This window comes from Limulus polyphemus, unplaced genomic scaffold (assembly GCF_000517525.1).
Source record: "Limulus polyphemus unplaced genomic scaffold, Limulus_polyphemus-2.1.2 Scaffold2472, whole genome shotgun sequence".
NCBI lineage: Eukaryota > Metazoa > Arthropoda > Merostomata > Xiphosura > Limulidae > Limulus > Limulus polyphemus.
Window position 1 is genome coordinate 124,458 of NW_013668082.1, and position 25,076 is coordinate 149,533.

Consider the following 25,076-nt stretch of genomic DNA (forward strand, 5'->3'; position numbering starts at 1 on the left):
GGTTAATTAAATCTTTCAATATGGGGTCGGTCAATGTGAGGACCTCGTAACCATTTTGTGCTTGTTATAGTTTTCGTGCTATAACTTTTAAATTAGTAAGCGAATCTTAAAGACATTTGGCAGATTATCAGTAAACATTACGATGCTTTCATATGCAAAATATTTATTTTCTTATTAAGTTTTAAGGTTTGTAAAGCAATGTTTCTCTCATACCTTTTTTTTTTCTTTTCACATCTTGCCTATCTATCATGCAAAATAATTTTCAATTTAAGATTAAAAATACTTTTATGCATCAGAAAATTTTGAAATTTCACATGCAAAATCTTTATAATGTCCAGATAGTTATCAAACATTTCTTAAAAAAAAATCTATATATTATCTGTTATTTTCAGTAATTAATTTCTGTATGGGTTCAGTAAATTCGACCAATCTCGCAAACATCAAAAAAAATTAAGAAATAAACAAAAATTATGCCTCTTTCATTCCAGAATGAACACAAATTATAACACGAAAACATAAATGTTTAGACAAAATAGCTTAAATCTCATAACATTATATATTTAGCATTTTTATTATATTGACCTTTGACCCATGTCTGGCTAACACTACAGAAGTTACAACGATGCAGCTCAAGTGCACTCATTTTACTGTATCAAATAACATAAAAAGGTGACCTATGATCTGTACAAAGTAACTTGTCTTGGCTGTATATATGTACATAGATTATTGCTATTTTGAATTACATCCTTAAGGTTATTTTTCCTAAAACACAGAACAGTAAATAAAGAAGTAAAGCAAACAATTATCTTTTCTAGTTACGACCTTTGTACTTGGTTGCTGCTTGACATGGGTTGGTAAGCATTTAAAAATTTTGCACATGGAGGATATAAAACAAAATATTTTTTTTTAGGTATTATATATATACTTTTGAATAACTAAAAAAATCATAAATTACTACATCAATGCCATAGAATTCTGCTATACTTTATCAAGCTTAGTAACTAAGCTGTATTTTACCCTTAGAAAAATATGAAATTTTCAGCAGACTAAAAACACAACCTACTTCATTGAAATCTTGATTCAAAAGAAAGAAATGGTGCTAGGTACATTAGGAAGGCTGAGAAAACCACTAGGAGGACATCCAGATTGGTTATTCATGTCATATATAGAAGTAAGTGCATATAAGAGTGTTTACAAAATGAAAGAGGTGAGTGGGGTGCCACTGTGTTTGATTTATTAGGTGAGCAAGATCTTAGCAAATAGAAAAGATAAGACCTTCTTATTCTATATTCTAGCTTGTCAATATCTGTAATTTGAGTTTCTAATTTGTATGAAACTATAGACTTAGTATTTTGACTTCACAAACACCTAATTTGAACAAGTGCTGCACTCAACATACCATGTGACACACAAAAAACGATGTTTATCTGTGTTTTTAATATTTACTTTTAAATTAATAAATTGAGTAATGTATAGTTCTAAAATTTGAATTATAATCTACAGTTTGATCCCAAACTTATTGATATAAATTCATGAAATAGTAGTTCAATAAAATTTTGAATGCGAGTCAACAAACGAGATGACATGGCCTTTCACCTGTGACCCATCTCAAAAGGGTTAATGGAACCACAGCATTACCATATTATCTTCAAAGTTTATTGAGGGTGGTTGTCCATTGGTTATTGATGTACAAATCATCAAGCCTGTTGAGTTCAAGTTGGTGTAGTTTCATGCAGATAGTTAGTTTTTTGATTTTTCTTTCTTTCCAAATTCCTATGCTGATCCAAGTTTATGATATATCCTGTTTTGTAGTTATGTTCAATAAAGGCTGGTATATTTGGATATGTTAGTATAGTTGCCTTTTTACATTCTTTTAATCTTTGTTCTATGGTCCAATGAAAATGTTATAACACAAGCAATAGTATTCCCTAGATGAGTTCTTTGTTTGGACTTGTTGGTCAGTTGTTTCACTTTAGTAATGATATTTGAAGACATTTTCCTGGTTTAAACTAAACTTTAACATTAAGTTTCTGGAAAATCTTTTTACATCTTCATTTCACTCAGGATTGTAGAGTAAAGAAATGGTGCACAAAATTTGAAGTCTATGAAAATTATGCTTTGCCTAGTGATGACAACATTATAATGAGTAATATAGTATTAAAATTTTGAATGTAACTCCCTAAACAAGTGTGTCAGCCAGCCCATCATATATTTTACACCATGTTCTTGTAATGGTGCTTATAGTTAAATGGTCAATATGTGTTGGACTTGCTCTTATTGTAAATGATTGGAAATCTTTGTTCTTACTGGTAGATATAAAAATGTATAGCTTTAAAGGCAAACAGTGTTCCATACACCGCTGTGCATGCCTGTAGTGTTTGGATGTTAGGCAATAGCCACTGTAAGTGATGTTCATAAGAAATTAACTATTTTGATATAATATGTAAAGAAGAAGGTTGAAAATGGAAATTATAAAAGTAACCTCTGATGTAGAAAAGTTAGCTGCTAGTCAGTATAATTATTTACTTTATGGACACATGTTTTAATGCTGGCATCACTGAAATAAGACTAAGTCATAGTGAAAACATCATGAAACAGACAATTAAAACACATTTCTAACAATATAGAAAACAGTGTCAGAATAAAACTGTGCAGAATAAGGCACCCCTTATGTCCACAAGCTTAAAATTCTAAAGTTAGTGTAAACCTAATGTTTCAGTAATTTTCTTAAAAACTGATAACTTTTTTTTCTTATTTTTTGTGTGTTGCAATAACTTTATTTGATGTTGGCTGTGTAGTTTAAACAAGTTTTACCCACTAGCTTTAACCCTTTCAGTATGATTTTAATATTCTTAAAATAGAATGATACAAGTATGTGTAAATGACCTAGTAAACATGAAAAAGACTGGAACAACATGCTCAAAGTATTTTTATGGGATATACAAGTCCCACCAGTCCTACACAAGCATACACTGGAATAAAGATAAATATAACCTAACAGTACTGAAAGGGTTACATATTACATAATCCTTTTTTTTTATTAAAGATTTTATTAATTTATGTCTGTAGTTAGTTCACTCCCACTAAGTATTAAGTATGGTGTGTTTAAACTATCATCAAACGTACTTTAATAACTTATGCAACATGTTACTTGTAAGGATTTATACACAAAACTCTTGACACACCTTACCTTGACTCAAAGAGATTAAATATTGGTCAGCCATTAAAATATGAATTAATTACCATGTGATTATCCAATTTGAAGTGGCTATAAGTTTTGTAACCACATGTTGAACAGGTGTGCAAATCAATGTCTACTGAATGGAACCGCCAGAGATGCATGCTGAGCCCACGCCAGTGGTCAATCAAGAGACTACATTCTGGACAACAGAAGGGCTTTTCAAGAGTTGAATGGCATCGTATATGATATTGAAGGTTGGCTTCAGATATAAATCGATACCCACAACCTTTTTCATTGCACCTGTTGGATACAAAGTAAAAACAGATTCTTAGTATATACATATATGGGCTGACAAATTTGGACTTCGGTGTTTCACAACCCATCATATATTTTATACCTTTTCAATCTATCTTCTGGTCATTACATTTAACAATCCTATCAATATTCACATTAAAGAAAATAATAAAATTTGTTCATTAGGACCTTCCTGCCTTCTAATCAACCAATTGTTCAACAGTAACAACAACACAAATACTAAAACTAGTGCCTTAAAATGATCATTACATCTTGGCACAATTTTTTAACCAATCAAGGAAGAAAGGGCTGAGGTGAACTTTGTTCACTCACCTAAGATATATGCTTAAATAGTATAACAGTACAAACTGAAATATTAGTAATAATACATTGGAACAATTTGGATGCTAAAGTCAAAACCAGAGTTCCAATCATAATAATTTCATGCGTACGGTAAGTATTGAATCTCAAACAAAACCTTTATGCTTGGTAGACAAACTTAATTCATTTGTGTAACACAACTTCAGCTTTATTATATTACTCTCACACAATAAAAAAACAAACAAATCCTTACTTAAATTTTTTCTGTTTATAATCATCCCTTTGAATCCGTTTCCTGGGGATTTCAAAGAAAAACTTATCATCTAAAATTTTTGATGTGCTAAGTCTCTTCCTGCCTGATGTCTGTTTTCCAGGTTCTAATGTCAGTGTTTCATAATTATCATCAGCTAAAAAACTCCAATCTCTTCCTTTCTTTCGACCTGTCGTTTTTTCAGCCTGAGAAGTTTCTGTGTCATTTAGCTTTAGTTTATGATCCTAAATGGTCAAGAGAAATAATCACACATTATAAATACATTACTGTAAACTTTATCAAGGTAACAAGTCCAATAATTTGTGTGAATCTTCAAATGAACAAACTTGAAAGTTACAAGATATAAAGTTTCCTTAAATTAAAACTAAATTGTTAATGTTTAATTGATAATATTCATTTTGTTATAAAATAAGAACATTACTGTGGAACCACCGTTACTCAGACTTTCTGAAAGAACCTTAACTCAACATCCAGTTAAGTCTAAATGAAATGATAATCTGCTTTTAATCATTTATTTTCTCTCTTCACTAGTGATTTAATTTATTTTGACTGCTGATCTTTTATAAGAGAAAATATCACAAACTAATTAACAAAGAAACTACATCATTGTAAAGACCTTTCTTTGAAAACTAACTGCAGGAACGTTACAAGACGAGAAAAATCAGTTAACTTGTTCTGAACATAGTTAGTACTCAAATGAGTATAAAATTATTTTATATATAAAACAAGGTTGTTTTAACTTTCAATATATGTAAGTATCTTTGACTTTCACCAAAAAATTAATTACATCACATTACTAAGTTGAAGAGCACTTGAACTACTAGCATCATGTAACGTATCAATTAAACACATGAAAAGAACATTATGTGTATTGGTATAATTATATGCATGAATTATTAACTCTCTCAACACAGATTTGGTCAGTTTGACTGACCATATGACCTCTTTGTACTCATTTAAAGTTTTTATAGATTTAATACTTCTAACTTGAAATATAGTGTGTATATCTTCACAAAATTTGTCAGTCTTTCAGTTAACATTATAAATCTTTTACATACAAAAATTCATATTTTTTAATGAAGTATTTTTAATACACTAAAATAAAGATCTACCCATGAATTTATTGAGTATTTGTTTTGAATAGTCCATGGGCAAAGTAATTTTCATGTTAAGATTAAAAATACTTTTCTTCATCTCAAAAATCTCAAATTCCCTTTGCACAATCCCTCAAACCTCCTAAACACATTTTCAAGCATATTTCTTTCAGTAAAACTATGTATATTTTATGTTATTTTCTCTACCATATCTCTATATGGGATTGGTCAATTTGACTGACCTCGTAACCACCAACAAATAAAATCTAAATAAATCTAAATTACCCTCTTTTGCTTTCCGGAATGACTTCAAATTGTAACATGAAACTACATTTGTTTATCCTAAGTAGTTTTAAGCTCGTTACAGTATAAATCTACTGTTAATTAAATTTTATTGTTTTATTGCCCTTTGAACCATGTATAACTATTTTTCGCGCCATTATAAATTGTAAATCACTCAGGGAACGTGCAGTTCATGTTACACTATCGAATTACATTACCCACAAGCTACTACAGGCTGCTCGCATGCATGCCTCATGAAATATTTTTATTATATTATTATTTATTTTAACTAATTTAATTTTGACTAACCTAAAAAGATCTAAATTTTTACATTTTAAATACTTTTATAGAAATAGATAAAAAAAGAAATATGAAAAAAAGAAATAAAGTACTTACCCAATTTTTTTTATTGCTGTCAACTGTCGATAAAAGTTAGCCCTTACTTTTTTTTTATAATAATGGTAGTAATGCACTAAATAATTTTTATTTAAATAAATGATGCACCAAAGAACATAGACTAATAACATGCAAAAAGTAGACAATTTCCCTAACTCTCAAAATGTTTCTGGCTTTCTAACTATGCAACAAGACCCATTACAAATTCATCCAAGGTAGTCGTTAACTTTCCCATGGGAATAAAGCTTGTACTAACAGTGAAATTGACACTTATCTGTTCAGAATATTGTATGTATTTTTTTATAGCAAAGCCACAATGGGCTATCTGCTGGGTCCACCGAGGGGAATCAAACCCCTAATTTTAGCATTGTAAATCCAAAGACTTACCACTGTCCCTATGGGGGACTTATCTGTTCAGAACACAAAGTTATACATCATTTGATGGATGAAAACCTACACTTTCTATTGGTTATAGGTAATATAAAGTTAAATGTAAGAAGAACTATTAACAAATCCTGAAAGAGGATGTGACAGGTGGGCATGGCTTATGGGTCTGATTTTCTATTAGAGAGTTCTGTAACCAAACAAAATTGAAGGCTATAAAAATTATGGTTTGTCTGAGCAATGTTGATTTTATAAGGAGTAATTAAGGTTTAATTTTGTACATTTTGGAGGGGTGGTAGATAAAACAGAGATGAGAAGAGAAAATGTGTCACGCTAGGGGAAATTCAGGATTTTTTAAAACATTGTCTTATAGAATTAAGAACTTAAAACTTATATACTATTGAAATATGGATTATTAGCTAAGATTTTATGCTATACTAATTTGTATAACATAAACCAAAAGTAGTTTAATAAAATTTTGAATGGAAAACAAACTTTGTGTCATGCACAGTAAAGGATACCCGTGGCAATAGGGTTTAAAATGCTGATAGTCTGTTTCTCTAACCAATGAACTTTAAATACTTCCATCCTGCCAAGACCTTCCAATAATGTATTCCACAAATATCTTATTTTGACTTGCAGATTTTTATATCCTTCAGCCTACCAAAACACTTATAAAAAGTTCAGCCACAACTGCTTGACTTCAAAGCATTTTGAACTTGTATCAAATTTTCACTATAACCTTATTTAATCAAATAGCTTTTACACCTTTGAAAACATCAAAATAGATTGCATTACCTAGACATTTTTCTGACCATTAACTTCTAACATTAGCCCCAAACACGTTACCACCAAAAATAAAAAATAAATAAAAAACTACAATGGTTTTTACACGTCAAACTTATTATATCCCCTACTAAGGTTATAATACAAATATGTAGTCTAAAAACCTTTTAATCTATTGAAACCCCATTATTTTTTTTTATCAATGCAGTTATGATACTCAATGAGCCAAAAATGTTCCATCACATATTAACAATGAGTTTTTAAACCACCTAACATGCAGTATATGTTATTCACATGGCCTTCACATCCTTTCAAATTGTCATACTATTAAGTTAACAAACATTCTTTAAATTAAACACATTCTTCACAATCTTTGAGGCATCAAACAGATAAAAAAAGTTGCTGTTAAATGACAAGCAAGAGCAGCAGTCAGAAGGATGAAGTTTGGAATGCCACTTATGTTTTCTGACAGATGTTATCTTTTTTGATGACAGGAAGATGAACCTGTATAAAAACAAGTTTGAGGCAAAAGAGCTTCATAAAATCACTGTGCTAAAGAAAGCATGTAGCCAGTATCTGGGTGGTGATTTATGATTGTCACAACCCCAGACTTCAGGAATTTCATCCTAAGGGTGGCCATTCAATCCTTTGACTTTATGAAACCCCTTTCCCAACTTCTCAGCTTAAAAATGTGGTCAATATGCTGTACATATTTATGAAGTCTCATACTAAAACTGTACCTTAATCATGTGATCCTTACACCCATCCAGTGTATCAAAACCCCTGCTGCAATGGCCGCAAAGAAAAATATGTTTCTCTTGGGCAGCTTGAGTACCAACATCTTGATACTGACAAGAAGAGCTGGAGAGGTCTGCTTCTTCTTCTTTCACATGCCCATAAAATACAGTTGCTTCATTGTTCTGATGGTCAGCTGAGATTTCTCTTTCCAGCTGGACTGAACTTTCAGATGTTTCACTACTTTCAGGAGCTGAAGATGTCTTAGGGTAGTTTTTCTTCGAAGCTATATAAAAAAGAAGAAGAAGATATAGAAAACTACAAAATCATAACATTCTACAATTTTTCAGGTTTGTTGCTAGATTACCATACATTTAGAGATCAAGATGTTCTTCAAACCAGTAATAATTGACCGGAATAAAATCTAAGATCACTGAAGGTTTAACAGCAGTTTAGAAATTTTATAGTGACCATGTATTAATTTGATAAAATGTTTTTATTAGCTGGAACTTTTATTTAAGAAAATGTATAGGAGAAGGCATAAATTGGGAATCTTTAGACAATCTAAAAAAAACACATAGCTGTAGGTGTGCAATTATCATACATAATAACTTATACTACACAAATATAAAAAAAAGGCATCGGTGAAATTGATATTTTGATATAATTGTACAAGTGAGGAACCAATCACTGGATAGTATCCGAGTGTACTTCAGAGTAGTCATTTTTTTTAAACCTTGTCAATCGACTTGTATAAAAACAGAACTATTATATCTGTATCTTGCTTGAAAGTTATTTCTGGATTAAAAGTTTTATACATAAAAATTAGTCTGTGGTTCCCACTGCTAACATCCATAATAATTGTGATATTTCATTCATACAATTATCTACATTTCTCAGGTAGCAGGAGTGGCCAATAGTTGCAAGTTAGTGGTGGAAATGTATCGCAAGATACGCAATAAATACTCTTGATAATATCACTAAAGACAACTGGTGAAAATGCTGGTGAATATTGATATAACGGAGTTTGTTGAGGATATAGAATATGTAAGGAAACCAACAGTCACATCCCATCTATCATCAAAGGTGAGTTATTTACAATATAAATTACTATCATAACAGGTTGACTACAAATATACATTACATAAGGGAGCATTTAAAATTACACAGTATTTTAGGAAATAGCAGTACAGTTTATTCAAGTGTAGAGGCATGTGCATATTTATCTATTATACCTTTATCCTAAGCAGGACTTTAATATTTTCCATTCAATTATTAGAGTAAAACCATTTTTATCTCTGCAACATTAATACTTTCATAGGAATGTTTCTGAAATTATATTCATGCAATCTAGTAATAAGCATAACTGCTGATGTCCTCCTATACTCTACACTGACATAATACCCTATCACTCACCTGTGATTTTCAAATCATAACCACTGTGATATACAATACTGTATGGAGAAAGAAGTAGCTTCTGTCTAGGGCTAACAAGAGTCCAAGTAAAACTGGGATCATCCCACTTTTAAACATTATATTGTTTGTCACAATCAAAAACAGTACAAATTGTAAATTGTCCCAGTTTCTCTGTACTTCAATACGAGTTTAATATGTACAGTTTGTCATTGTTAATGACTTCTTTATATTTTACTTGAAGAATCACTTGACAAATCACACAATACAGTATTCCCTCCCTTTCTGCTACATTTTCTTAACCTAGTCTATTACTGGCCAGCTGCAAAGAAGAGAACGAAGAAGTAATAACTTTCTCTTGAATAGGTTAAAGACAACTTTGGCATGTTTATATATATATATATAGATTATTTAGCAAATGGTAAAAAGTATGTCACTTGTTATTTAAACTGTTTCAGAGCTGTTACAGTGTCAAGACATATGGGGAAAAAAAAAGTCCCAGTTTTTCCATTTGGAAATTTGGTAACCCTCTTTCTGCCTAGTTATGTTGCCATTATATACTATGCTATAAAGATAACTATCAATTGAATGGAATACACTTATACCTTTATATACCTGTTTATGCCTTCTTTTGAATAAAAACTTGCAACAAATGAAACTGACAAGATATCTTTCCAAACTTTTTGGTTATCTTGTGTATCACAAATTTTCTTGCCTTTCATCTCTTTGATAATTTTTTTATATTTGAAAGTTTAGCCTCTTTAATGAACATATTCTTACTTTATTGATATTTTACAATAAAAAATAACTTTTTATGTCATGACCAGAAAGGTTAATATTTTCCTAGTTTTTGGGGCTTCACACATTTTGAAGAATGGTAAGAATTTATTTCTAACTTTTTATTCTGTATTTTGAATTTTCTATCATGCTATTAAAAACTATAAGGTATTGATTTTCTACATTATTAATCTTAGAAATAGCTTTCTTCCTCAGAAGCATTAAGTCTCATATTCCAGTAATCTGTTACATTTTATAAACAGATACATTTATTGAAATTTCCAAAAGTGAAATGTTCCGACTGTTTTCAATAGAAACATTTATAGTTTTTTAACATGTAACATTATAACAGATAAAAGTTGAAGCACACACACTGCCAAAAAAACTAAGAAAAAGCAGAAAGTAGTGAATGTAAGAAATTATAAAAAAAACTGAAATATTAAATACAGCAGAGTAGGTTGTGATGGAAAAGCAGTATAGTTCCATAATGTGTGAAAAATATGGTTTACAAATAGCTGGAATATTTTCAATAACTGTGAGGCAATCTAAGAAGATATATGCACATTTGGATGTGGCAATTATGAAGGAAAAAATGTAATAAACATTTTTGATGAAAGTAGTTGTAGCTGTAGGAAAATGTGCTACTATGAAAACATCTGCACATGTCTGACACAAGTGTGATAAAGCTGTACAACTGTGTGAGAAAAATAAGCAATTTTGAAAGAAAAGGTACAAATGAAGAAAATAATCAAGAAGATAAAGCTGTAGAAATATATGAAAACCTATGAAGCATGGTATTATTAAAACAAAAAAGCAGTACAAAAAAAGCCTATGAAAGTATTACAAAAATGTAAATTGGCTGAAGGAATTGGCAAGAAAAGAAAATGCATTATTAAAAACATTTATAATTGGATATAAACTGTGAAAATGAAGATATTAAAATTATATGAAATTGTGAAGAATAGCCAGTAAAAATGCCTCGGGATACTATGAAAAACAACGCTAATTACTAAAAATGGAGTACAAATAAATGTGAAATTATGAAGAAATCATAAACTTTAAAAATGACAGAATAATTAAGGTGAAAAACACTGTATAAGTGTTTAAGAAAGAAATTAAGAATCGTATCAAATGGATGACACATATTCAATCTCTAAAACAGCCATGAAGAAAAAAACAAGAGCACCAACTACTAACAAAATTGTACACAAAGCTAAGGTAAATATAAAGAAGGCAAAGTTGGATGAAAAACTGAAAGAAACTTTATAAATATTTAAAAGCAAGAAAGAAGAATGAGAAGTAGCACAAATGGAAACGAAAAAAAAAAAAGATAAAACAGTACAAATGCTCATGAATTCATATTAAAAGTAAACTATTACAAAGGGCTCAGATAAATATCAACACTAAGGAAACTGTGAAAAAAAAAACAATACACATTATCATTTATGTTGTGAAAAGACAAAAAGCAAGTTGAAAACATGCACATTAAAAACAAACTGCAATGAGCAATAAGTGGAATCAACAGGTTATTGGTTAAAATAAAACTGGATTGAACATAATTTTGGGCTCATTGCAAAGGTAATATCTTAGTATTTTTCAAAGGTATGCTGGCAGTGATGAACTGTATAGATTTCATAGGAATGTGAGCAAGGTGTGGGTACGCAAAAAAGTTATCTTCCTAAACTGAAAATATATTTCTAAACATTTTTACTTCCGCTGACACTAATAGCTATTTCTTGATCTTCATCTTTGCCATCTAACATTGTGTTCGCTTGCTCCAGTCTTTATATATCCCACTTGACTGCCCTTGACAATATCTAATTTGCAAATCTTTACATCGGCCCTCACACTTGTATGCAGCCAATAAAATCACTTTTTCGTGACTTACCTCATACCAGTCACTAACACCAGCTCTTAGTAGGGAGGGAGAGTGTCAGCGGAGATAAGTATGTTTGGATATACATTTTCAGTTTAGGAAAATGATAACTTCCAAAACATACATACCTCCACTAACACTAATAGCTAAAATTCCACATTGAGAACACCTCATCTCGACAGAGCCCATTGCAATCAGGAACCAATATAAAGGTTGCTAGTGCGGAATTTAAATACAAGAATGCCTGACTGGGCAACACTCACCACTGAGTGGGATCCAAAAGAAATCAATAGGGACACTAGAAGAGAAAAGAACAATAACTGAAAGTCAGATAACACGTTACACACCTCCCTGTTAAAATCTAGTAGAAGTAGCCAACACAGCCATCAAAGAGGAAACTGCCAAATTGTGAAGGGAATGATACATGACCACGTCGGAAGAAGTCCACATACCAGCCTGCAAAATATCTTCTAGAGAACAGTTCAACCAGGCAGCCAAAAACATCGATAGCTGTCAAATTTGGTGAGAGGTGCCATGGAGCATGTTGCGATCGTTAACATATAAGCCCGAATAGGCAATATGGATCAACTTCCGAAGCCATCTGGTTAAAGTAACAGGTGATAAATCCCTGAACTGTGTAAGATCCTGATGAATAAAAAAGTCTGTTCCTAGGGCCCCAAAATGGTTCTGTATGAGCCAAATAACATTTGAGCACCCTGATGGGACATAAAGGATCCAGGTCTGATCTACTGTAAAGATGAGAAATGCCAGGTAAATGAATAGGAGAAAAAGATTTGTTTCCTACTCTGGCAGCGAGAGAGATGTTGGAGTAAGTGATCAGTCGGGATACAGCAAAACACAGGTAGAATGATAGAGAGTCTGCTGAACATGAATGGCAAATAAATCAGAATGATGGTATCCGGAAGCTAACAGCAATAAAAAATAAACTGTGAGGGAAAGGTGAACAGGAGGCCATGGGTTCAAAGGGATGATGTGATAAAGCATGTAAAACAACCCTAAAGTCCCAATTAGGCAGAATGTGGCTGACTAGATGAGGAAGCTCTAGTGAAAGAAGAAGAAAACAGGGAGTCTAAATTCTCCCCAGAATATCCTGTTTCACAATGAAAATTCAAATCAGCACCTCCCGAAGAGATATCCCCAGGCCGTACAAAGGACTCCATCTCACCCCAAATCAGGTCACGGACAGCTTCCACAGAGATGGAAGATTGTGAAATAGCTAGCTATTAGTGTCAGCGGAGGTATGCATGTTTTGGAATATCTATGGTTTATACAAGGACAATCAAATAAAAGTAATCATTTCATTTCATAAGTGAGAAATGAAAATAATTTGCATCCTTTTGCTGAATGTGATAAAACATAATAGTTGGTATTATGATGTACAGAAAAAGAAATCACCTTGCTAACTGAATGAATATAAAGGTTTTCAGCTTGCTTAAATCATCAAAGGAAAGTGATACTATACAAATATGCACCGTTGTATCACTACCATTTTTCTTTTACAAATATAAGAGCATCATAATTCTAATCTAATGTTAAATTGGTTCTTTCTGATTATAACATCATAACATAATTTTTCTTAAAAAGACTGAGTTTCTGAAACATAAAATTTACTACTTAGGTTCTTATGCTTACATTTACACATATATTAAACTTGGCTTTATTTTAGAGAATACTACTTTCTCAAATCTATTATCATCCTATGCATATATAAACTGGACCTATTGCTGTGATAATTAATAGATGAAACAAGGCACAATATATTAATATATATCATTTGCTACATTTCCTGGAGCAGCTAATATATTTATTATTTTCACCAATCTGTGACTTACTCTTTTTAGATAAAAATGTTTCATAAATTTTGTGCTGAGTAAGAACTCTGATTATAATTTAAATACACAAAATCAAACTTTTATGATCTTATGAAATTAGATGAGGTAAATCTCCAAACAAAAGCTAAAACTAAAGCCTGTAAACACTGCTACATATACCTGTTTTTTCAGTTGAATTTGGACTTCTTTCAAGCTTCTGGGCTGCCTCTATGTGACAGTTACGAATGTGAGACATAAGCCCTGATTTCCATACACAAGAGAATCGGCAAAATTTACATCGGTATGTTGTAACAACATCCATTAGATCTTCTAAACCAGTGGTTGTGTTTAAAAGCTGAAGAGGTTGGTGATCCCCTTGAATCTCAATAACAGACTGATTATCAGCATGCATGACATTAGCTATGTTTGCTGGATTTTCTGAAGAAGTCTGTAATGGCTGATGAATTGCACTAGTGAGTGTTGCAGAGTTTCCAAGCTGTATTGTGTACAATGGTGTTGAATAAGATGCACCTTTAGGAGAAGATATAAAGCTTTAGTCTACAAATGTATGAAGAAAATTGAAGATTTGAAAAGTTAAATAATGCACTTTTTTACAATAATAACACTGCATTAATTACAAGTATTTTTCACACAATAAATAAAAACAGCCACAAAAACCAAAACGTTTCACATATAATTTGGATAGAAAGAAACTATACTTCCTCATCAAAAAGTAAAATACAAAGTTAATCCTTAAAGGATTAGATTACAACTATACCATTTATTTTGGATACCAGAATTAAGTATTTGGCTCATTAACCAGAACTGTAAGTTTGAATTTTTTAAGGATTGGACAGTGACATAACAGTTTATGTTTTCAAGAATTACAATAAAATTTGGTTTCATGGACCAAAATATTTTTGTTAAGGTAAAAATATATATATATATTTTTCTCTTTGCATCAGACATAAAAGTTCATACCTGTCTAAATCATCAGGATTCAGACAAGTTTCTTTAATTAGATAAGAAGCATACACTAAAATAAAAAAATATGATTGAATAAGAAACTTTGCTTGTTGAATTTTGCACAAAGCTACACAAAGGCTATCTGCACTAGCCATTCTAATTTTCAAGTGACAAATAATAAGAAAGGCAGCTTGTTAACATTACTCACTGCCAACTCTTGTCAGACTAAACAGTGGAATTTGCACTAATCTTATAATTCACCCATGGCTCAAAAGTTTTTTTTGGTGGTAACAGGACACGAACCACACAACCTCAGCTTCACAGTCTGCTACACTGACTATTAGCCTGTGCTTAGCCTGAAAAAATGTTTGTTTTAAAACAAAGCCACATTGGCATATTTGTAGTGTTCAACATGGGGGATCGAACCATGGATCTTAGCATTTTAAGTCCATAAATTTACCAATAACCCACCAGGGGATGCCTGAAAAAGAAGTTTATTTTAACACATCTTTAAGATTAAACTAGATATGATCAAGAATTGGTTTATAACTCTTGTTGCCATAAACCCATTTCATTAAATATGTCAGCCGACCTTTTTACCATAAATCAAATTTGTTTCAATAGATTGATAAGTTTAAGCATTAATCATTATTGGTAAGATATATAACTTGAAAATACTTAGTAATAACTATCTTATACACATGTTTTCAACTATGAATTCCAACTTAAAAAGTTCTAATATTTCACAATGAAAACAGGCACCGAGGTAAACGTTATTTTTAATTTTGCAAACATATTCTATTTAGGATGGGTTGCATTGATTGTCAAACTTTTAAGTTGGATCAAATAAAATAATTTTTGAAGCAAGCTTTTCTGGTGCTCAAAACAGTTGTTCATGACAAAAAAAAAGTTATACTTTGAACATATCAAAACATTTTATTAGAATTGAATGCACACAGGCTTGGTCCATTGAACTGGCCCTGTATTGGAGAAGGAATATGGATGATAATTCCAAATTTATAATGTGTATATATATATATATATAGCATGGCAAGCTTATAGTAAAATGTACAAGTCTGCTGTACAAAACAAATTAGAACAAAAGCAGTTGTACTCAAGATATGTTTGTGTATTAATGTTGTCAGTCTGACTCAGTCAGATTGGAGTACAAGGTGATGTTCATGTGAAGAATAAAAATACTTTTGTCCATCATATAGTTTGCATATTGCTATTGCATAACCTCTAGAACCTCAGAAATGTATATATATACATTTTGTTCACTATCCCCATATATTGTATCTTGTATTTACTCTCCTCTATCATAAACTTTGGCTAAATCAACAATGTAGGGTAAAATGGCATCAACTAAATAACACCATGTTGAATGGAACTCTAAAAGGTTGTGGCATGTGCACTTTTACCCTCACCCATGCAAGTAGTTAATTTGCTCAAAAGCTAACATTTCTTATAAAGCTTATTCAGCAGAAAAGTTAGCTAAAAAAACAGATAACACATCTTTGATAAAAGACTTCAAACATCTAACAGGAAAATCTTTTTTTTCTTACTCAACAACTGGAACTTGTTTTCTTTTTGTTAGCAAATTTCAGACCTATAATTACTTATATTTCAACCTAATGCTAAAATCTGCTTGCACATTTACTGGTTTTTAATATTTCTAGATTAAACAATTTTTAAATGAGAATTTAATACAAAACAATCAACTATATACTTAAGAGCAAAAAAATTTATTGTATTTCCCCATTTAAACCATAAGATCTTAGCCAGCTACAATGACTTATGCCACTGGTCATAGTCAAAAACTAGTAACAAACAACCTTATAATACCAAATTTGTTACTGCTTGTGTTTTAATGGAACACTACTAAAGAGGCTGTAGGCAAAACATTGAGTGTTCAATTAAAGAAAAATAAAAAATTTGGTGTTATAAAGTAATTTATTACTAGTTTTAAATTGTCTATTATACACCAATATGCACAACAGAAATTAAATAATGAGTGTTCATATTCACTCCAAAGAAATATTATGTGTACAGATATTTGAAGTGTATAAATGTGATTGTATGACAACAGCATGTTACAAGACAGATAAAATGAGACAGGAGAATTTTACAGAAATATTTTGTGTGTTATCTGTTTCTTCTTGCTTTTCTCATTGGTCGACTGATCCTACTATAAGCAAAACAAATCATATCCAAGGACTAGAAAATATAAGTACTGTACCCAGTCAGGACATTATAAACAAATAATAACTTGAAATTTGACAGATACAACAGCTAAAGCTAACCAATTATGTAGAAGAAAAATTTTCAACCTAAAACATGGTGAAAAGATGTAAGAAGAATTTTATTTGGACTTTGTATTCATAGGTTAAACTAGATATTTTCTCCTATAAAAAAAAAAATCTCCACACCAAATGAATAAATTAAGCTTTAGAATCTTTATACAAAAGAAAACTAGAAAATAATCTACAAACCTATAAGCACAAAAGATATAGCATTCACATAACTGCATAGCACTTTTTGTTATTTTCATAATATAAATACTGTTTTTACCAGTACAGAGTATCAGTGGCTCAAAAATTCAGCATAAGCAAGTGATATAATATAAAAACCCAGGGTTCTAAATTTTCCTTTTTTGGTTTAACTTCAGACTTAAACTGTTCTCATTTTCTTAAGTATGTTTACTAATTTGTAGAAACATTGCATGGGCAAAGTGCACTCCAACTAGAATAAAATATAATTAAAGCTGGATATAGTTTTTCAGAAATTATGTGGAGAAAAAACAGGTTGTGTAGTTCCCTTGTGATTTTTATGTTTAACCCAATCACTACCAGCTACTAACTTTCTGTGTAGCCAATGCAAGTCTTGCTATATTTCATTCCAACAATAAAACTAGTGGATGAAACTGTTTGAAACTTCATAAAAACTTTCATAAATGCACGTAGCTTAAGAAACATAAAGCCTGTTACTTTTGATAAATTTAGTTTTTTTTACATTATCATCTTTAATATCTTGGAAAATTACATCAGGAAATGGTATTTATAAGATATAATTACAATATTTATATTTGTGCCAGATTTGAACTTCTTACTTACTTTTTATGTTTTAGTACATTATTTTAAAATCTCTAAAAACTTTTTATCATCCATAAAATGTAAATTTTGTCTATTTATAAATTTTTAATAATCACGTACTCTCCTTATGGTTTCAAGTCATATACAAGACTGAAAATATTTCTAAGTAAACCTAAACAATAAACAAGTATTTTTTATTTTTAAATAGGGTTTCACATTTATATATATGTACATAAAAAACATTTTAATTTTGTTTCATAAATGTATTTTTATTTCAAGTTTATGTTTCATTGCAACCGTACTTTTGTTTATTGTGCCGAAAAAAACTAAGATTACCAGCGTGAACTTCGTATGTTTGCCGTAAACTCTCTCATCCCTGTTGGGAGTCACTATCGTTCAGCATTTAAATTATTGTAGATATGATAGTAAGAAAGTTTTTTGGTACTTGAATATCATGTCCTTGTATGTTGTTTCACTACACGGACAAAACTTTAATTTCCACTACTAGTGAATGTATGTAATAGCCTACCATACAGGTGGTTTGAATAACACTGCCTGACTTTAGTTACATCATACATCCTATCACAAGAGATTACCAAAGGATAAAGACACAATAAATTACAAAGAAAATCATTTCATAGCACTTAAAAGATTAGTCTAGGTCAAATTCCTCTCATTATAGGCAAGATTTATATTGGAAATCGAGAAATTAAGCACTTCAATGTAGTGACACCCCAACTGTGAGAATGTCACAGCTTCCTTTGTATTATTGAGACAATGTGTTCAGTCTGTTTCACAACCAACATATGGGTTTTTTGTTGTCATTTGTACACTGAGTTTTAACACATACATAAAAGGCTCTTACAGGAATAAAAACTTCATTTACCAAGAGAACCCATGCACAGCAACTTGCAAGTCTTTGCTGAAATCATCGCTGAAATCGTGAAATTGGAGCACTTTAAATTTCATCTAAGGTAAGATGTGCTTTTTTTATGCATAACAGTTATACATATTCAAAGATGTTATGTTGATAAGGGTGAATAATTAAACAAGATTCCTTTACTGAAATTAGCTTGCACTTTATTTTGTGATCTTGTTTTAGTTTATACACATATATATCACCATCATACATGGAGTGATATTTTTCAGTAATATAATGTCAGATATATTTACAAGTTTATGTATAAATTGTTTGTTTGTATTAGTTCTATGTGCTCCTTGCACAGAATAATGATTTCTTGCATTTATTTGTAGTCTCCTGGATACCAAGAATATAGAAATAGATTGAAGAATCTCTCAACACCTATTTAGATATCACACAAAGTAAGATGTATGTTTTTTTTTTATATAACACGCAATTAGTAAATTTCCATGGTGTTTATCTTACTTTCGATGATAAATATGTAAATCAGATTCATTAGTTGTACATCATATAAATTAGTTTTTACTTTATTTTGTGATTTTGCTTATGTCCATACACATACAAACAAAATATACACTTGTTAAATATTCTTAAAGTCAAAGCTCAATAATTCAAATGTATACGTATCATGTTTTCATTATGTCAACTGAATATTAATAGCATAGTAATTTTCTTAAATGGAAGATATTTCAATGCTTAGGAAAAAGAAAATACTTTCTTTAGATGAAGCACTGAAATTGTTTTTTATTTCTTCCTCTGAAGAAGTGCATCTTTTTTGATTGAAAGAAGAAGCCACAACAAATAAAAATGGAGAGAAGCAAGAACCAGCATTTCTGGAATCACTTTTGTTTGAGGAGCCTGACTTACCTTCAAGGGAAGAAGACTCTCCTCATGACCACCAACAATCTGAGGTTAGTGATCTTCCCATGACCAACACTACATCAACTTCCAAAATGGCTAGAGGCAAGAAGACACAAGAAAAGCCCCTGGCCTGTAGTGCAGAATGGAAATGGGAAGTTCTCAAAGATGAGCAGCCCAGATTGTTGGAGGGCTTCATCCGAAGAGAGCCTGTTTCCCATTAAGCAAGTAGGTGTCAGACTCCTCTTGATTTTTTTCAACTTTTTTTTTTTCACTCAGCATTGTCACCAAGATTGCTTAAGAAACAAATAGATTTGCACACCAGCAAGGGGAACACCCAAACAACAATGTCAGGAAGAAAAGGAAACTGCTGAGATATAGTGAAGAAATTTTAGCTTTTATTGGTGTAACTATTTCTATAGGCATAACTCGCTTACCATCTATTACAGATTATTGGTCTACCACTCCTTCACTTCATCTTCCCTGGTTTTCTTTAATATTTTCCAGAGAAAAATTCCTAACTATTGCTCACTTCTTTCATTTCAATGACAATACTAATAACCTAAAACTGATGCTAAGAATGATAAATCTTCAAAGTCAGACCTGTGCTTGATCATCTACTAACAGCTTTTACAGCTCACTATAATCCTTCTAGGGAACTTTCTGTTGATGAATAAATGTTGGGAACAAAGGGCAGAATTTCTTTCAAGCAATATCTACCTAGCAAGCCTACCAAGTAGGGGGGGAATCAAGCTTTGGGTTCTGGTAGAAGCCATAATTGGATACTGTTTAAATTTTAGAATATACTCTGGTAAAGAGGGATCTGTACCTTCCAAGCTAGCACAGTTATAATGACTCTGAGAGAAAAGTACCTTGGAAGTGGGCACTCTCTTTTTACTGATAACTTTTATTTCCCCAACTCTGTTTGATAAGTTGCTTTCACTTGACACTTATGCTTGTGGCACTTGTAGGAAGGACAGGGCCCACTTCCCAGACATGTTTCCAGGTAAGTTAAAAATGGGAGAGTCACAGTTTTTTAACTGTGGCTCAATGACTGCTGTGAAGTGGACTAATAAAAGAGATGTTCAGCTCTACAATGCATAATGCTACAGTAAAGAAAGTGACAAGAAGAGAGGGTGACATGATTAGCAAGCCACAGCTAATGTTGGATTACAATAAGTAGAGTGGAGGGGTTGGTCTTAATGATCAATTTCTTAACTATTATTCCATACCATGTAAGACTGTCAAATGGTATAAGAAGCTTTTCTTTAGACTTGTTGACCTTTCTATTGTTAATTCTTTTATTCTTTTCAAACAGGTAACTGAAAATAGCAAGTACAAACAGAAGGACTTCCATTTGTAATTATTGTAATCTCTTGTGAAACCTGTAATTGAAAGTAGAGAAGGGCCTTATTGTTTGTCAAGTATCCATTTACCAATTCTGGCAGTTGCACAGGAATGGCTCTCACCTGGAAAGTATTTTCGAGCATTTGCAAGAAGAAAAAAAAAAGGTGTATATTGTGCCTCCACACAGGTTTAATTAAGTTGACCTGTAAGCAGTGCAAGGTTCATCTCTGTGTAAAGCACTTTGAAGAGTACCATACTTTGAAGACTCTTCAAAGAAGTTAACTTTTCTTTCTACCAAATCTAGTCAATATGTTATGATTAGAAAGAAAAGTAAAAACTCAATCTGATTCCTTTTATTTCCAACTTCTTTCACTTTCTTAAAATCTAAAATATCTTTAATAGAGGTTTGGTGTTTATAACATTATGTTTTTATTTTTTAACATCATCACTCAGCATTGCATTTAGGTATTTTCAATTGTTTTAAATGCAATTCTATTTGTTAATTAGTGTTCTAAAAATTGCACTTATCAGCCACAAAAAAATGAAAATATTTCAACAAAGACTTCTGCAAGAGCACACAAATTAAATTTTTGTCTATACTGAATAGTATTTATTGTATATTACTGTGCTCAGTTTTACTATTTTTATCATATTTTGTGTTTTAGTTTGTGTTCAAGAATTATGTATAAAATTTTGAATATTTCACTGAATAATGTACAACTTGAATTATTCATCTTCAGATAATTGCTTAGTAACAGTGTTTAGGTTATTTTTGCATTTGTATAAACATGTATAAAGTCTTCAGTGTACATATTCATAAGTAGTGAACAAATGTTCTTGATATATAAACTGATGTGATTATAATATCTCAGTGAAGCTTTTACTATGTATATATTTTTGCATCTAAGAATGATTTGCATACAGCTATACGTATATTCTCAGTGCATAACTTACAACAGTTTGATACTGTTTATCCATACATTGATGCTCCTTTTGTATGTATGTTAGCTCGATTTGTAACTTTTGTACATACTTTTATGTAAGTTAACTTTTTTTTAAACCCTTTGCAAAATATCAGAATAAACTTTTTATATATATCAGTTAGTCTGTTTGAATTATAAAAACAACAGAAATGTGGGTCTTACTAAGTAATGATAATAAGAAGGAAAAATATAAATTTCTTATCATAAGCCTAAAACTATTGAAGTGGTACTGGTAGGTTATCATTCTAAATATTAAATCATATTATTATTAATATTATGAAATAAATATAAAATTAGGCTAAATTATTGAACTCAAAACTGCTAACTTAAATGCAAAAGAATATAAACATCACAAACTCCATCAGTTCAAAGCACTAAGCCTAATCCATGTAAAGACCATGCACTCGCCACTCGATAGATCTTAACCCTAACATTTGTGGATCAACTTCTTTCCTAAAAATATATCTATTTTCAGTTCATTTTTCAATATAATAATAATATATATATACAATGTAGCATTATTTAAGCTACTATAGAAAAATAATAAAAATCACATACATCCTATGCAGTTTTTTCCAGAAACAAATTTTCTAAGGCTTATAAAAAAGTACCATTGGAATAACATGGTACCGAAATTGACACCTTTGACTAGGATTGGCTTAAAGTTTTACAACTGAAGTTTAACACATCCAGACACTGATTTACAGATGGCAGAACCAGTGGTAAAGTGCAAGGAAAATTTTTTAAAAAACATTAAAAAAATGTTTTTCTATAGAGGGCACTTATTTATAGTTCTAACATATTTTGGGATTTTTTTTATTAAATTTCTTTTCACACTTCTTTAAATAATGCAATTTAGTACAAATAATTGAACATTATACTATTATTTACAAAAATAAAATCTGAAAACCAATAAAAGTTCTCTAATTCTTCAATTCATAAATGCGATTTTGCTCTCATGATAAGACAAAATGGTCCCGGAAGGAAAGGGGTTAAATTATTATGTCTAAATAGATGACACAGATCCTAACCTGTACATATTGAAGTCATCACAGCTTCTGAGTCTCCTCTTGAATGTATGACTTCACTTCCAGGATTTTCAGTCACTTCCAACAACACAGGGACTCCATTCTCTTGACTAAGACCCACTAAAGTACTAGGGTCAACTCCAATCTGGATTGTCTCACCATTCAAAGGTTCCATGTGTGATCCACCTGACAAAACAATTGTTGTTTACTCTGCACAATGTTGTAATATAGAAGCAAATTTTACTTAATGGTACTTCTAACCTTAATATTTTCAAACATTTTAAAAGTATTTGTTTCTCCCAACTTTTATGAACCTATTATTGCTCACCCAGTATGATATATTGTGAAAATCAAAAACTGATAGTTATTAACCTGTCCTTTACTAGAAAAGAATGTATTGTTATTTAGATATATTCAAGAGTATTTTTCTGTGTAGGTGTTACACACTCAGTTAATGTATATGCAAAATACCACTGATGCCAGGGGCACAGCTTTGTCAGGTGTCTTGGCTAATGTCTTATAAAAGCTGGATGGATCTGATAATCACAAGCACTTGGGCAGTAAAGGAGAAAATGCTTTCACCATTTTACTCTAAGAAGTAATATGTATACTACCTATAGATTAAACACTCTTCCTGTTAAAGATCATGTTTTGGCCTGACTGGTTGTGACATTTAACCTACATTACTAACTGAGCTTCTGACCTATCAGAGGCTGAATGAACTTTGGAGTTTTCAATTTTATTTTATTTCTATATTACTGTGGTAGGTATTTTAAACTTTAATCTTAATATCACTTATGTTTCTCATTTCTGCCAAATTAAATATATTTCATTACAAATTTGCTAAAAAAGCAGTAGATTTTGCAAATCTTTAAACCAATAGATGGTATGTATAAAACAATATTAAAGAGGACTGCTGTATTAAAATATGACTGAGGCATTTATTCTGTACATTCGATCTGCTCCAAAATGATTAACACTTACTTGATTCAAGCTGTATGAGTAAGACTTAACATTTATTGCACAAACTTAATTGCTAAAAAGATGTATAATCGACTGAACATTATGATGTACTATAAAACCCAGCCCTATGCCAGCTCTCTCAATTCTTTCTATGTTTTAGTAAAAAATATATAAAAGACCCCATTTTTCCAAATTGTTCCATCCCCGAGAATCAAGAAACTCAAGTGCTAGTGTGAATACTGAAAACAAAAATTTTCTATACAAGCCTTCCTGATGTCAGCTGTTCCAATGACACCAAATGTACTGAATACAAGCCCATGTGATGCAATCTGTTCCAATGAAACTGAATGCTAATACAAGCCCATATGATGCTAGCTATTCCAATGAAATAAGTTTTTTTTTTAATACAAACCCACCTGATGCTAGACGTTCCAGAAGGAAGTGGGCAGGTGAATTTTCTTCGTCCAAGGTCATAGTAGATATCATGGGTGTTACAGGCTGCCCTGTCCCAGTTTTTTCCCCTTCACAAAGCTGAACTATCTCTGAACTGGACGAACCTGTCACTACATATGTGATTGGAATATCACTTGTTACAGGTGTTGTTCCTGTAGATGAGTTACTGACCACTGATAACACTGCCTGCTCACCAATGAGATTCAATGTTTGACTGTTTTCTATTTCAGTTACTTGTTTATCTGGATCTTTTCTCATGCATTCAGCATCAGATTTCAAATGTGTGTCCATTATCTGCTGTTTAATGCTGCGAGTATAAAACTTATTTCTGTAAATTAGAAAAAATTAAAGCTTAAAATATGCATTATTATTTATAACCAAATTACTATGAGTACAAAGAAATCAGTTTCAATTTATGAAAATGAAACAAGTAAAAAAAAAAAAAAAGGATAAAAACAAATAGGTACATGAAATTTACAGGGTGTTAAAAAAGTTTGGAACCATAGGTGATTTGGTGCTATTCATATTTTCAAATACATGCAACTGATTATGGTGCTATCAAAGCATGAGAAGGTCAAGTTATTCCTGCTCTTATTCCAGACTTGTTTCAAATTACAACAGAATGTGGAATACATTCTGTAAAAATCATTGACATGTCTATGGTTCCAGACTTTTCAGACACCCTGCACATTTAGTTTAAAAATCTGTTAATACCGAAGATGATGTTTGTAGTTAGGCTACACAATCTGTCCTCTGCCCACCACAGGTATCAAAACCCAGTTTCCAGCATTATAAGTCCACACACATACCACTGTGGGGCTA

General features: G+C 31.2%; 1 protein-coding gene across 5 annotated transcripts in view; it reads right to left on the minus strand.

Annotated features, from left to right (window-relative positions):
• LOC106467058 (zinc finger protein 878-like) overlaps positions 1-25,076 on the minus strand; it is a 57,744-nt gene that overhangs the window by 14,506 nt on the left and 18,162 nt on the right. For 3 of the 5 annotated variants that reach the window (XM_022395161.1, XM_013927373.2, XM_022395163.1), the window contains exons 2-7: positions 24,218-24,582; positions 22,842-23,024; positions 13,823-14,173; positions 7,750-8,030; positions 4,050-4,291; positions 3,244-3,481 (exon numbers count right to left, since the gene is read on the minus strand). In XM_022395161.1, the coding sequence (XP_022250869.1) occupies positions 3,244-3,481; positions 4,050-4,291; positions 7,750-8,030; positions 13,823-14,173; positions 22,842-23,024; positions 24,218-24,582 (1,660 nt within the window). The remainder of the gene's footprint in view (positions 1-3,243; positions 3,482-4,049; positions 4,292-7,749; positions 8,031-13,822; positions 14,174-22,841; positions 23,025-24,217; positions 24,583-25,076) is intronic. The other 2 variants (XM_022395162.1, XM_022395164.1) reach the window with 1 other exon arrangement.